General features: G+C 34.4%; 3 protein-coding genes and 1 pseudogene across 6 annotated transcripts in view; all 4 read left to right on the top strand.

Annotated features, from left to right (window-relative positions):
- The first annotated feature begins 618 nt into the window (after positions 1-618).
- On the top strand, positions 619-1,286 carry LOC17877980 (disease resistance protein RML1A). Its single transcript, XM_006285120.2, has 2 exons — positions 619-1,094; positions 1,201-1,286. Coding segments are annotated over exons 1-2 (477 nt in total). The 3' UTR covers positions 1,202-1,286.
- On the top strand, positions 1,201-4,339 carry LOC111829474 (annotated as a pseudogene).
- A 1,520-nt stretch (positions 4,340-5,859) lies between these two features.
- The window catches only part of LOC17878842 (CMP-sialic acid transporter 1), a 40,847-nt gene continuing 32,027 nt past the window's right edge, over positions 5,860-14,679 (top strand). The window contains exons 1-15 of one of the 4 annotated variants that reach the window (XM_023779270.1): positions 5,860-6,033; positions 6,615-6,698; positions 6,791-7,011; positions 7,111-7,189; positions 7,361-7,530; positions 7,673-7,859; positions 7,951-8,028; positions 8,111-8,227; positions 8,325-8,394; positions 8,599-8,633; positions 8,733-8,831; positions 8,942-9,045; positions 9,164-9,217; positions 9,308-9,502; positions 9,599-9,868. In XM_023779270.1, coding sequence (XP_023635038.1) covers positions 5,974-6,033; positions 6,615-6,698; positions 6,791-7,011; positions 7,111-7,189; positions 7,361-7,530; positions 7,673-7,859; positions 7,951-8,028; positions 8,111-8,227; positions 8,325-8,394; positions 8,599-8,633; positions 8,733-8,735 — 1,104 coding nt within the window. In that variant the 5' untranslated portion in view covers positions 5,860-5,973 and the 3' untranslated portion in view covers positions 8,736-8,831; positions 8,942-9,045; positions 9,164-9,217; positions 9,308-9,502; positions 9,599-9,868. Of the gene's footprint in view, positions 6,034-6,614; positions 6,699-6,790; positions 7,012-7,110; positions 7,190-7,360; positions 7,531-7,672; positions 7,860-7,950; positions 8,029-8,110; positions 8,228-8,324; positions 8,634-8,732; positions 8,832-8,941; positions 9,046-9,151; positions 9,218-9,307; positions 9,503-9,598; positions 9,869-14,679 lie in introns of those variants that run through there. The other 3 variants (XM_006284012.2, XM_023779268.1, XM_023779269.1) reach the window with 3 other exon arrangements.
- LOC17878244 (coiled-coil domain-containing protein 186) lies at positions 8,761-14,659 on the top strand (the record flags this gene model as incomplete). The annotated part of the gene is given in 12 exon segments (XM_023778566.1): positions 8,761-8,814; positions 8,942-9,005; positions 9,164-9,217; positions 9,308-9,502; positions 9,556-9,692; positions 12,952-12,997; positions 13,223-13,402; positions 13,405-13,494; positions 13,497-13,896; positions 13,985-14,372; positions 14,374-14,583; positions 14,585-14,659. Coding segments are annotated over 12 exon segments (1,893 nt in total), but the record flags the coding sequence as incomplete, so codon positions are not given.

Genomic DNA, 14,679 nt, shown 5'->3' with positions numbered 1-14,679 from the left:
AAACCAATAAAGACTATGAATCTTATAGAAAAAGAAGCCACACTCTATTTAATTTCTTCAAAAGGAATAAGTAAAATTATATCAACATCCAGAGGTCGGAAAGAAAGTTTGGTTGTTGATGTTCAAATGGTCAATTCGATATAATTAATCAATTTACAGAATTTGCAAAGAAATTATGGTTCTTGATGGTCAAATCGTTATTATTTATTTTAAAACAAATAAAAGACCAGGCCGGTTTACTTTTCAAACGAAATCTACAAAATTGGTATGTGGTTGAGAGAAGAGAAGCCTTCCTAAATTGATTCGTCGTCTTCTTGCCAACTTGACTCTGCTACTTCAACTCTTTGCTCATTTCACCGCAAAAATGACAAAAGCTTTAATGTGTCATTGGTCCTCGACGACTATAAACATGCTTATAATTGAGTCGTCGCAACTCTCCTTTGAATTTTCTCTTCTATTCTTTTGTATTTTTCTGAGTACATTCCAGTTTCTAAGAAATGTTCTCATTTCTTTACGCGTCTTTTGCTTCAATACATAAACCAAAGGAACTCTTGCATTCCCAATCATACTTTCTACTAAAAATCATTCTAAAAATATCTTCAAGATTTGTGATCTCTTATGGCTTCTTCTTCTTCTTCTTCGTCTCGCGTCAAAAGATACCAAGTCTTTTTGAGCTTCCACGGTCCAGATGTCCGTAGAGGGTTTCTCAGTCATTTGCGAAATCATTTTGCAAGCAAAGGTATCACCACTTTCAGTGATCAGGGGATGGAGAGAGGCCACACGATCGGACCTGAGCTTGTACAAGCTATTAGAGAATCGAGGATCTGGATCGTGGTGTTCTCGAAGCAGTACGCTTCTTCCAGCTGGTGTTTAGGTGAACTGGTTGAAATTTTAAAGTGCAAAGAAGAAGATGAGGGGCAAATTGTGATTCCTATTTTTTACGAAGTTGATCCCTCCGATGTTCGGAAACAGAGCAGAGGCTTCGGGAGAGCTTTCAAGAGGACTTGTCAAGGTCAACCCGAGGAGAAGAAGCAGAGTTGGACCAAAGCTTTGACCGATGTCGCAAACATAGCTGGGGAGCACTCTATTAAATAGTATGTCTGAATGAATTAGTGCTTTTTTATCATCTTTCTCATTGCAATGCTTCAGTTTTTTTTTTTTTTTTTGTAATTTAGACCCTCTTTCTTATGCTTTTGTTAGGGATGATGAAGCAGAGATGATCAAAAAGTTTGGTAGAGATGTTTCAAACAAACTGAATCTTACTACACCTTCAAGGGATTTTGAGGGGATGGTGGGGATGGAAGCTCACTTGACAAAGCTGGACTCTTTGTTTTGCCTCGAGAGCGATGATGTGAAGATGATTGGAATTTGGGGTCCTGCTGGGATTGGTAAGACTACCATTGCTAGAGCTTTATACAACCAACTCTCTTGTAGTTTTCAGCTTAAATTTTTTATGGGGAACCTCAAGGGAAGTCTTAAGAGCATAGTGGGTGATAATGACTATGAATCCAAGAAGTCTCTGCAACAGCACCTTCTGTCTAAGCTTTTGAAGCAAGAGAATATGAAGACAGATAATTTAGGCGCAATAAAAGAATGGCTACAAGATCAAAAAGTGCTCATCGTTCTTGATGATGTTGATGATCGAAAGCAATTGGAGGTATTGGCTAAGGAACTTTCTTGGTTCGGTCAGGGAAGTCGGATCATCATTACCACAGAAGATAAGAAGATTTTGAAAGGACACAAGATTCAGGATATCTACCAAGTGGATATTCCATCCAAGGAAGAAGCTCTTGAGATCTTATGTCTCGCTGCTTTCGAACGAACCTCTGTACCAGATGGTTTCGAAGAGGTTGCCAATAAAGTAGCTGAGCTTTGCGGTTATCTTCCATTAGGCCTTTGTGTCGTGGGTTCATCTTTGCGTGGTGAGCACAAAGACGAGTGGGAACTTCAATTATCTAGAATCGAAACTAGTCTTGATAGAGAAATTGTGGACATATTAAAAGTGGGATATAACAGATTATCGAAGAAGGAAGATCAATCTCTATTTCTCCACATTGCATGCATCTTCAACAATCAATTGGAGGATAATGTAATATCTGTGCTTTCTAAGAGTGGCTTGGATGCTCGAAATGGTTTAAAGATCCTAGCCGATAGATCTCTCGTGCATATATCTACTTGTGGACGGATAGTGATGCACCATCTATTACAAAAATTGGGTGAACAGATAGTTCGTGAAGAGTCTGACGAGCCCGGGAAACGTCAATTTTTAATCGAGGCCAAAGAGATTTGTGATGTACTAACAGACGAGACAGTAAGTTTTAAGTTCTTACATATATTTTAATTTTCCTAGATATTGCCTATTTATTATTAGTGAAAACAATTATAATCAGTATTCTTTGGCAATATTATTTTGGTAGGGTACTGGAACTGTCAAAGGTATATCATTTGATACTTCCAATATGGGAGAGGTTTCTGTAAGTAAGGGAGCTTTTGAAGGAATGAGTAATCTTCGTTTCCTAATAATCTATAAAAGTTGGTTTGGTGGGGAAGGTACTTTGCAAATACCAGAAGATATGGAGTATTTACCTCCTCTTAGGTTACTATATTGGGAATATTACCCGAGAAAAAGTCTTCCTCTGAGATTTCGGCCGGAACATCTCGTCAAACTTCATATGCCATTTAGCAAGCTGGAGAAACTCTGGGGTGGAATCAAAGTTGGTATTTGATAAAGATATATTTCTAAATAAAATAAGACCAACATTATTGGGGGTATATATTACTCATTTTTTGTTGTCTTTTAACATGCAGCATCTTCATAATCTCAAGATCATAGATCTGAACCGATCCTTTAGCTTGAAAGAAATTCCAAATCTTTCAAATGCTACTAATCTCGAGAAATTGATACTTCAGTTCTGCCAAAGTTTGGTGGAGCTTCCCTCTTCTATTAAGAATCTACACAAACTGAAGGAACTAAATGTTCGACACTGCTCTAAGCTGCAAGTTATTCCCACCAACATCAACTTAGCATCTCTTGAGAGACTCGAGATGAGTGGTTGCTCACGGTTGAGAACTTTTCCAGATATCTCCAAGAACATCAAGATTCTCAATCTCGGAAGAACACAGATAGAAGATGTCCCTCCATCAGCCGTTGGATGTTTGTCTTATATTGATCACCTTAACGTTTCCAGCACAAGGGTCAAGATATTGACACATGTCCCATTCTGTATAACTTCGCTAATTCTTAGTAGCAGTGATATAGAGGAGATTCCACCTTGCGTCATAGGTCTCAAGAGTCTATCATGGCTTAACGTCGATAATTGCCGAAAACTCAAGTCAATTAAGGATCTTCCCACCTCCCTCTATTTCCTAGAAGCAAAGGATTGTGTATCACTGAAGAGAGTACGCTTCTCTTTCCATAACTCAACCAAGAAACTCGAATTCAACAATTGTTTGAAGCTAGATGAAGTATTAGGGATAACAATATCCCACATTGGAAGTTGAGTAGGATCTTAAGTGGTATATATAAGATATGGGCCTCTCCACTCATTGCCAATTGGTTTTAGGTTGGAAGCCCACAATCTAATATGGTATCAGAGCGTGGTCCGCACATACTCAACCCAATCCACAATCGGTCTGGCCCATAGTTGGCCCACCGATTCATGCCCGAACATACCGAGATTTATGGCAAAAGAGCCATCATCTCGAGGGGGCGTATTAGGATAACAATATCCCACCACAATCTAATATGAAGAATCTTCTAGTATGTATGTTTACCAGTAAACAAATCCCAGCAGAGTTCACTCATAAAGCTATAGGGAGATCCATAACCATCCCTCTGGATCCGGGTACTCTCTCTGCTTCCTCAAGCTTTAAGGCTTGCCTTCTCATTTTGCCAGTTGTGACTTCTAGTGATCTTATAAGTTGTAGTATAAGAAGCAAAGGAGGTGTTACAGTCAACAATTTGAAATGGTATACATTACTGTTTTTGGAGTCAAAACATCTGGTTATATGTCATGGTGACTTGTTTAACCAACGACGCAAATGCCATGAAGAGGATGTGACTATGAGCGAGATTACATTTGAGTTCAACCACAAGTACGAAGGTGACAAGATAAGTGCGGTGTACAGATCTTGACAGAGGAAGCAGAGGGTAGCAGCAGCAGGGAATTGGAAAGCTACGATACTGAGAGTAGCAGCAGCAGCAAAGTGGACAACAACAATCACAACACAGATGGAGATGGAGACTATGAAGAAGAAGGTTTCAATTTCTCCCAAGATGAAAACATCAAAACCAGATAACATACAGTTTTTTGGAGTTTGCTTAGGAAGCTTGGTCTGAAAAAGAAGAAGATGAATATGATGAAGCATAGTTCTCGCAGAATCTCATGATAATACCAAACCAGTTTATGTATATAAGAGAGCGAATATGGATGAAATTTGAAAGCATCATTGGTTGTTGGATTTAGGTTGGGAAACTTAATCTTTAAGGTCGTAGATTTGAGTCAGGGGAAGAAGATACTTGTTGGCTTGAGAATATATTTGTAATTTATTAATAAATAGTTATGCATTTGATCGATAAACGTAAAGCTAACGATCACTGATTCTGAGCATTAGCGCCATTACTGATTCTGGTCGCTTAAGTCTTCCCATTAACAATCATAAGTACTTGGCATACACTACAGACCAGTTTCCTTAATTTCTGTTGTTGATTTGGCTTGCTGTAGAAGATGTATTGCTCTGTTCTGTAGTCGTTTGTTATGAACCAACTTTTGCTTAAGGAATAAGAGAGATTCTAAAAGCTTAGCTCCCTCTTAACCCTAGTCTCTCTTAGAGATTACGGTTAATTCTTGGGGCTTGATTTCTCATTAGCATAAAGACCTATATCTATATAGGCCATGATACAACTTATAATTAACCTAAACGTTAAAACCAAAACACCTAACCCTAATGTATTAACTAAAGTAAATAATTAAACTAAAATATCATAACCCAAAACAACCAACTTCATCACTAACATCAACCATATAGTCACGTATCATCGTTGCAATACTTGGACCCTTAGAGATTCTGATCTCGAATGGAAAGAAGCTGCTTCATATTTGTTCATTAAAGAAGCTGTGACCAAGGTTTTTCTAGTTTATGCTGATATTCATTTCGATACATGGATTCTTAGTACAATCTTTTGTGTATTTAAAGACTATATTCATAGGTTGATGGGTTGATATATATTATGGATATGGTAACACATTAAAACTCTTAGAGTAGACAGTAGGAGATAACTAGGACTTACAAAATATATATGTGAAAAATTGTGTTGTGCCTTCAATAACCTGTACTGATTGGTGAACAAAAGACAAAGCTTATCCATCCGAATTTTTGTCATTACAAGGTTATGTATGATTGAATCCTTGCACAATTGTTTAGATAACACCGTTTGGTTTAGACAACAAAAGCAATGTAGAGTATTGGCTTCATTGCTTTGGAGCAGTGCCTTCTGTTGTGAGCATAAAAGGAAAACCCCATAAAAGAAGGTTGATAGCATTGGAGAAAACAGAAGCATTGCAGCTCACACTGTGCATTGAGTAGTAACCCCATGCTCTAAGAAAAGTCTTGTCATCTTGAATCTAAATTCGTAATAATGTTGCCATGGGCCTTAGTCTAGGCCCGATTGTTTTTTTCTAAGTCAGAAGTGAAACTAAATTTACAACTGGATTTGAATTTGTTATTTCTATTGCTTCCGCCGATGAAAGGACAACGAACTTGTATTTAAGGCCCATAAGTTTGGTAATAGTCAAGCCCAAAACCCCCAATTCCAAACTTTTAACATTTTTGTTTTTATTTTTTAATTGGGAGGAATAGCAAGAAAGAAAAATTTGACGCCGGTGATGCGAATCGATTGTGTACAGTTGAGAAGAGGAGAAAATGATGAGTGAGCTCGTCGTGTGAAGTCGAAGACGAAGAAGAAGAAGAAGAATGGTGGCTACTCCGTGGTATTTTGTTGCTGTACTTCTCACCATTCTCACCAGCTCTCAGGTTCCAATTCCTTTCTTCTTTGCTTCGTCTTCTTCTTCTTCTTCTGTCGCGCTAAATATGATCGAATCGAGATTTTGTTATCGAGATTGTTATCTTCGCTCCATGAATTCTTAGAATTATGTCGAGTTTATAGATCTTGAGTTCTCGGTGGTGTTACTGTCGCCAAATCTAATTCTGGATCATGTCGGTTAGAGTGTGATATTGCTCTTTTCCAAGGCGTCAAGCAGTGTTAGATTAGATACTCAATTTGCGTTTGCGAGTGCTCGATTGCTTCTCTGACGATTTAGGGACCATTTCATTCTATTTTGGCTAGGTTTCTTAGAATTCATTCTGTCTCACTTTATGCTTGTGATTTTGTAGATTGACTGTTCATTATTTGTAGCTGAAGAATTTTTGCTGAGTGTTGTGTTTCCACTGAAAGCTGTTATTATTAGTCTATAGAAGTCTTGATCATCATACTTTTATGTTCTGTGTTTAGGTTTGAGATTGAAATGTTGGCAATGATATTCACGGGATAGATTTCGAAAGTGATAGATAAGTTTTTGTTTCTATTTCTCTCACTGAGTAAAATTATGTTACAGGGGATTTTAACAACTCTTTCTCAAAGCGATGGAGGTTATAAGTATGATTACGCAACTGTACCCTTTCTTGCTGAACTTTTTAAGGTATCTTGTTCTTCTCTAAAAAGCTTGATGCTGGTACTGGTTTTTTTGCATTTCTTATTTAGCTGCTGAGTTTGTTTACTTCTCTTCTACAGCTGATCATTTCTGGTTTATTTCTCTGGAGAGAGATGCGGACATCTTCTTCAACTACTGCTAGGATTACTACGGATTGGAAGAGTGTGCGCTTATTTGTTATTCCGTCTCTTATATACCTGATACATAACAATGTGCAGTTTGCTACATTGACTTATGTGGACACATCCACTTATCAGATTATGGGTAATTTGAAGATTGTGACCACTGGCATACTGTTTAGGTATCTGTTTTGTGTGCCTTCTCTTTCTCTATACTATCCTTTTGTGCCAAGCTCTCTCTTTGGGTTAACTAACTAATTTGTAATCTGTCGTTGTTATAGGTTATTTTTGAAAAGGAGACTATCTAAACTTCAGTGGATGGCGATTGGTCTTTTAGCTGTTGGAACAACTACCAGCCAGGTGAGATGATGCATAAACATTTTGAATTGTGTATTATGTTCTCCTTTTTGTCATACTGCTTAGAACCTTATGTTGTTCTACTTAGCATTCAGCACACTGCTTTTGTTCTGGCAATCCAAAAGCTAAGCTGGCATCAAAATTTCAAGCATTCAATTTGTCTTCTTGTCTCAGGTTAAGGGATGTGGAGAAGCTTCATGTGATTCTTTATTCACGGCACCTATACAAGGTTATTTGCTGGGCATCCTCTCAGCTGGTTTGTCTGCGCTAGCCGGAATCTACACAGAGTTTCTGATGAAGAGAAACAACGACACCTTATACTGGCAAAACTTGCAGTTATATACGTAGGCATCTCTTCTTCAGATCAAACTTTCTCATGCCAAGAATGTTATTGTCACACTACTTATTCAACTTAGCAGCCTTTTCATTAACCAATGATATCCATGGTTTAATCATCGTACCTTTTGTTTCTTTACTCGTCACCAGGTTTGGCTCTCTTTTCAACGTTGCCCGGCTTATAGCAGATGATTTCCGACACGGGTTTGAAAAGGGTCCTTGGTGGCAACGTATCTTTGATGGGTGTAGCATCACCACTTGGATGGTAGTTCTGAATCTCGGATCCACCGGCTTACTGGTCTCGTGGTTAATGAAGTATGCAGACAATATTGTGAAGGTAAGAAGAACATTTTTGTTCTTCATCATCAAACTTAAGTAAGTAAAAGAAAAATCTGTTCTTAAACATACATTTACATTTGTCTTTCTAGGTTTATTCTACATCAATCACAATGCTACTTACTATGGTTGCATCCATATACCTCTTCAGCTTCAAACCATCACTGCAGGTTTGTCTATGATTTATCTAAGGACTGGATCTTCTTTCCTGTATTTGCCTCATTATATTCTTTACCTGTAACTATCCTGCAGCTTTTCTTGGGTATTATCATGTGCATCATATCGATTGTCGAAAAAGAAGATTCCATTGTTCGATTCCTACAATCCATCGCCTGTTGGGAAATCTGGGATTGCCTCGTGTCGAGCGAGGTTAGCTTTACTCTTTAGTTCTGATTCTTCAAACCTATTTTCAACTATGCCAAACTATTTCCTAACTGCTTCGTCTCATAATTGCTACTTTCTCCAGATCACCGGGAAAGATAAAGACAAACATGGTGATCCCTCTCAAGCTTGTAACAGCGGTTCTCTTCTTACAAGTATACAATTCCAATTCATTTTCCGTCTCGTCCTTGTGTAGTATCTTGGGCAACTCTCTCGGGCTTTTTTTTTTTGCTTGGGTTTTCCATTTAGGAGTTCTGCCAATTTCATTTCACTTGATGATCATGCTATTTCTCTTGACGTATATATAGTGAAACTTGTTCGCTTTATTGCTAAAAATAGGTATGATTGTGATGTTGCAGGTGATATTTTCCTCAGTTCTAGTCAGTGGTCTAAGGTATATGCAATAGACATGCGGTCTAAGTGCTCAATCTCGTATTATACTGTCTCTTGTTTTCTCTGTTGGTCCCCTAAATCTGTAAATTGTTCTGGTCAGTAAAAGACATTCAAGAGAGTATTTCGCAATGTATGACATATGTGGAGAGCACAGCGTGGAGAAGTCCTTAACTGTCCTTATGGTTCGCCATCAATAAAGGTATTAGCTTAAGAACCTGGCTTATCAGAAGACTAAAACCATTAGGTTTACTTCAAGTTATTCTTTTTGTTGCTTCTGCTTGCTTGACTGAATGTAATTGGTTTCTGCAGGCTGATGAACTATTTTCTGCCAATTTCCAAAGCCTGTGTCCAATCATAAGTGGGAACGTCTGTTGTACAGAAACTCAATTCGACACTTTGAGGTCTCAAGACAGGTGAGATATCATATATATATATATATATATTTTTTTGTTATGACACCTAAAAGAGAACAAAATGAATCATTACACAAAAGGAAAGCTATTTTCTTATCATGTTCAGTATTTTTTTAAGACCAAGAAGAAGGTGTTCTTGAACACAAAAAGGACTGTATCAGACGTGCCAGAGGTAACTTTAGAACTACGCTTGTTTATACGAATGTGGATGATTCCTCGTGACATGTTTTAACTGTTTTTTCTCTATATTTCTTCTACTCAGCGATTTTCGATAGAGCCAACACATATTACAAAGACTCTGCACCAGAGCTGAAGGAAGAACGAGCTACACTCTTGGAGGATTGGCTGAACGTGGAGACGAGCTTTGGTAACCTCGGGGATGTCAGTATTGTCCGATCGAAGCTTCTAAAGAAGCTCAAGAAGAGAAAGCAGATCACGAGAGAAACGGTTCAACAGAGTACGCATTGCTTATACATAATTTCTTGATTTGTTATGTTCAAATGTGATTAGAGTCGAATGCTAAAAGCTTAACGTGCAAAAATGGTTTGAACAGGTACGAAGAATACATCGATTATATGTACCCAGAAGAATCGCAGACGACGAATCTCAAGATTCTCGAAGCTGCATACAAATGGAAGAAACAGAAGGTTGCTGCTTCTGAGGAGGATTAATATTCCTAAGCTTCTTCTTTTAAAATTATTTTAAGTCAAAATCAAAACTATTGAGTTGCTTTGTATTCTTACTTAGTTCTCTGTACATCGTCACTCATCCTGTTTGATTTGGCAGTAATTTTTGTCATCCAAGCAACAGTCAAAAACTCAAATCTGGTTTCTTTGCATTTTGATTATTTTTATATCATTTATTTATTATGAAAATGAAATATTAAATTTAGAAATATCTCCATATTTTATAATATATCTTTTATGTCCATAATCTTATTATTTTCTTTTTTACATTAAAAACTTAATAAATAAATTATCGTAATTTAAAAAATGTTAAATATTGAGATGTCTAATTATGATTGGTCGTTTAAAATCAGATGTGCACGCTCTCAAAAGCTTATAGACTCAACTTTTACATAGTACTAGTTTAGTACCCGTCCGATGGACGGCTTATCTTTATTTAAAATTAAATGGAAATTAAAATTTATTATAATTTATAAGAAAATAATTTCCAAATCTTTTTTTTGAAAAAATAAGAGAAATTATTTTTATTTGGAAAGAGATTTTATTTGGTTTGAAGTATCAAATATAAGTGCATATGTATATATCTTAAAATTCGTTATTAAACGTTAACTATAAAAATCTAGTAATGTCAAACTGACAATCACCAAAACATTTGGGAAGTATTCACCATTATTCATAATATTGATAAAATATTTAAAAAATCTTAATTTAACAATTATCCTCTAAAACATTATTATACCATTTTGTAAAAATTGTTATTTCTTAACTTTCAATTTTTCAAAATATCATTCTCAAACTATGAAAATTAATTGATTATTATTTAATATGATGGTAAAGTTCTTTCAAATTAACATCAATCTAAAATATGATGTTAAATACAAATATAGTCATTTGTAAATAAGTTCATATAAACAACGCAAATAAACATAAAGATTCAAAAATAAATTATAGCATCGTTGAAGAAAACATTAAAAAATCTTTCAAATACAAATGATAAAAAATTACATATTATTTTTTTAAAAAATTTAAAATTACTATATTACGAATTATATTGAATTTTTGTTATATTTAATTTAAGCTTAAAATATTATTTTCGAAAATATTTTATTCACCCTTATGTTTTAGACAATGAAATTGCTCAATGGCATAATACATTCATACATAAATTAAAAATTAAACAAATATAACATACTATAAAATAAAAATCATGAATAAAAATATTTATTTAGTTAAGCTCAAAATCTCTTTTATTTGTAAAATGTAAATCCTAATTCTCCTTTATGAACCCAAACTAATAAATAATCTTGTTTAATTGTAAAACCTAAATCTCAATCCTCTTTTATAAACCCAAACCGATAAATAATCTCGTTTAATTATAATCTAAACTATAATGCGCATTCATAAACTCAAACCAACATATAACCCTTATAATTGTAAAACCTACAGCTGGCAAAACCAAAAATTAGATTAATAGTTGAAAGAGATTTTTTAAGAAATGCCTCTTTTGATTTACCCCTTTTTAAACACTCCAATTTTCTGGCCATTTTTAAAAATACCCCTCTTCAAATATGAAAAATTGTAAATTTTTATATAGTTTATAAAGGTAAATCTATATCATCATTACTACTGGGAGACTCAATACAATTATTTATAAAGTTTTAAAAGATTGTAAACGGCATTTATAAGACATTTATAAGGTTTTTATAAGGTTTACAAAGTTTTTATCTGGTTTTTAAATAATTTTAAAAGGTTTTTAAAAGTTATTTATACGGTATTTATGAAATACAGATATAAATTTACACACATATCAAGATAATTTGTGTCTATATATATAAGCTTACACATATTTTTTTGATAAATATCAATTTTTTTTTAGTTTTTAATTTATCAAAATTACCGTTTTCCAGTACCACTTTTTAAAAATACCACTATTTCAAACTTTATCAAAAACCCACTAAAAATGTTGAAATTTATCCAAATATGTGTGTAAACTTATAAATATACGCACAAATTACCTTTATATGTGTAAATTTTTATATATCTTTCATAAATTGCGTAAAATAACTTATAAATACCTTTTAAAGAACTTGTAAACCGTTTTAAAAACCTTATAAAACGATTTAAAACCTTTTAAAACATTAGAAAATATTTGTATCAAATTTAAATAATTCTTTATAATATTTATTTTATATATTTCCTTTTAATATTTATATGAAAACATTATATAATTATGAGAATTTTTGAGAAATACCCCTTTTGGTATACTCCTTTTTAAAAATACCCTCTTTATCTATCCATTTTCAAAAATACCCCTTTTTAAATATAAAAAACTATAAAGTTTTATATAGTTTATAAGGTACTTCTATATAATAACTACTACTGGGAGATTCGATACAAATATTTTAAAATGTTTTAAATAGTTTTAAATCGTTTTTATAAGTTTTATAAGGTTTTTAAAAGGTTCTTAAAAGGGTTTATACGATTTTTATAAGGTTTTTATAATTTATTTTTACGCTATTTATGAAAGGTATATAAAGTTTTATACACATATAAAGGTAATTTGCGTATATAATTATAAGCTTACACATATATTTGGATAAATTTCAACAATTTTAATGGGTTTTTTTTGATAAAGTTTAAAAATGGGGTATTTTTAAAAAGAGGTATATGAAAAGGGGTATTTTTGAAATTCTCCCTATAATTATTTATAATATTTATTTTATATATTTCTTTTTTCGATAAGGTTAATAATATTTCTATTTTATCTAAATATTAACAAAACTAAAATTGATACGTGTCAACATCTTATCGTTTATAATTGACACATGTCACGATTTTGTTAATAGCTGATTTTGAAAACCAAGGTTTATATAATAAGATATATTAGTTAAAAATGATTTTTGTTTAATCAAACACAACTACAAATATATAAATTAATGGTTATGAATCTACAAATATATGAATTAAATTATTTTTTATTTGATTAATGGTAATGAGTAGTGGAGTGGATTAGAATTACTAGTTGACACATTTAACCATTTAGAAATATTGTTTTAATGAAATAAGTTTTAATTAAAGTTTAACCGGTCGGTTAATTATATGGTTAATCAACGGCTTTAAACAATTACGGTTGATAACGGTTACGGTTAACTTTTTTTATATAACCGTGACTAATTTATTTTTACGGTTAACAATTATGATTTTTAACCGTTTTATACAGTTACGGTTAAAAAAACGGTCTGGTTACGGTTATAAATACGGTTATGGTTAGATTTTGGTTATGTCTAGTTCAACCTTTTTGGTCGCTGCTTTTCTAATTCACTTTTGAGTCGTCGACTGATAAACTTTCGTTAATTCTTGTCCCTTGGTAAAGTAAAACGTGTGTTCTTGTGTTTTTCTCTCTAAACAAGAACCAAAACAGAGAGTGACCAAAAGAGAGATAAAGAGTGAGCGAACTAACCTTGAGAGGTTAGGATGTGAGAATAAAACAGGTACTGATTCTTCGTCGAGATGTAGTTCGGATTTGGATTACTATTATTCAAAGGAGATAGAGACCAGTAATATTAGTGAAACATTGAGCTCGGATTACCCTGTGATGCTAAGAAAGCTTCAAGAGACAGACCTAAGAAATGAAGATTTGGAGAGACAAGTGAGGATACTGAAAGAAGAAACTGTTTTTTACGCGATCAGAACATGGAAGTGGCTAGAGATATTGAAGGTAAGAGAAACGAGGACAGGGAACATTTCAGATTCTTGATGACTAAATTGAAGCTGCATTGTTGCTTAACCAGAAAAAGGAGTTGGAAGTGGAGCTGAAGAATAAAACCAATCAAGTTTCACAGACGAAAATGCGATTGAAGTGTTTGGAGGAAGAAGCAGAGAAACAAGCTAAGGCTGAGCTGAATATCGTTGGAGAAAAGGAAGCTTTGTGGAACAAAGTACAAAAACTTGAAGCGGGCGTTGAGACTTTGCGGAAGAAGAGAAAGGAGTATAGTGAAGAGATGAAGCGTAAGATCACTGAGATTGATCGTCTTAAGGAAGAGAATCAGAAGCTGCATACAAGAATCGGAGAGATCGATGAAATTGGAGACAAGAGTAAGAAACTTGACAACCAAGTTACTGATCAGCCTAAACTAGAGAAGGAACAAGAAGACATCATTCAACGGTAAGAGAGGGAAACAAGATTTTGTAAAAAGCTTTTAAAATTGAAGTTTGTTGTTGTTACCGTTGCTTTTAAAATTCACTGCATGCAGGCTATCAATGGAGACTAATGATCAGAAGAAACTTCTTAAAGAACAAAAAGATGCCATTGATAAGCTCTCAGAGGATCAGAAGCAAATGAGACGTTGGTCGTTTGGTGGTTCGAAATTGAATACAAATCTTCTCGAGAGGAAGATGGAAGAGTTGGCTGAAGATTTCCGAATGAAAATGGAAGATCATATCCGTATACTGTACAGGAGGATCCATGTAGCCGAACAGATACACCTAGAGAGCAAGAACAGCTATATCAAGACGCGAGACAACACACAAGTCCAAGAAAATAGAGGAAACAGAGAAGATTTCAATGTCTCTGAAACCCAATTCAAGAAAATCAAAGAAATGGTGGAGAAAGGGCTTGCAGGACCAGAGATGGCGATAAAATAAGCTAGAAGAAAGCGGGGGATTAGTGAGCCGAGTCACGAGGTTAGCTAAAGAGATCGATTCAGCGAAAAAGTGGGTGAAGGAGAAGGACAACAAGACAAAGCATGAGGTTGAAACTCTAGAAGCGAAGTTAGAATGCAGAAAAGCACAAGAATGTTTACTAAAGGAGAAGTTATCGAAACTAGAGGCGAAGCTAGCGGAGGAAGGAACAGGGAAAGCTGAGTTTAGCAAAGGCTATGAGGAAAATAAAAAAGCTTGAGATAGATTTGAGAAAAATGAAAGAAATACAATTGAAAAAAAAAAAAAT

This window comes from Capsella rubella, unplaced genomic scaffold, assembly GCF_000375325.1.
Source record: "Capsella rubella cultivar Monte Gargano unplaced genomic scaffold, Caprub1_0 scaffold_7, whole genome shotgun sequence".
In the NCBI taxonomy this organism is placed as follows: domain Eukaryota; kingdom Viridiplantae; phylum Streptophyta; class Magnoliopsida; order Brassicales; family Brassicaceae; genus Capsella; species Capsella rubella.
The sequence above is the reverse complement of the archived record's forward strand: the minus strand, read 5'-3'. Positions and strand labels throughout refer to the sequence as shown.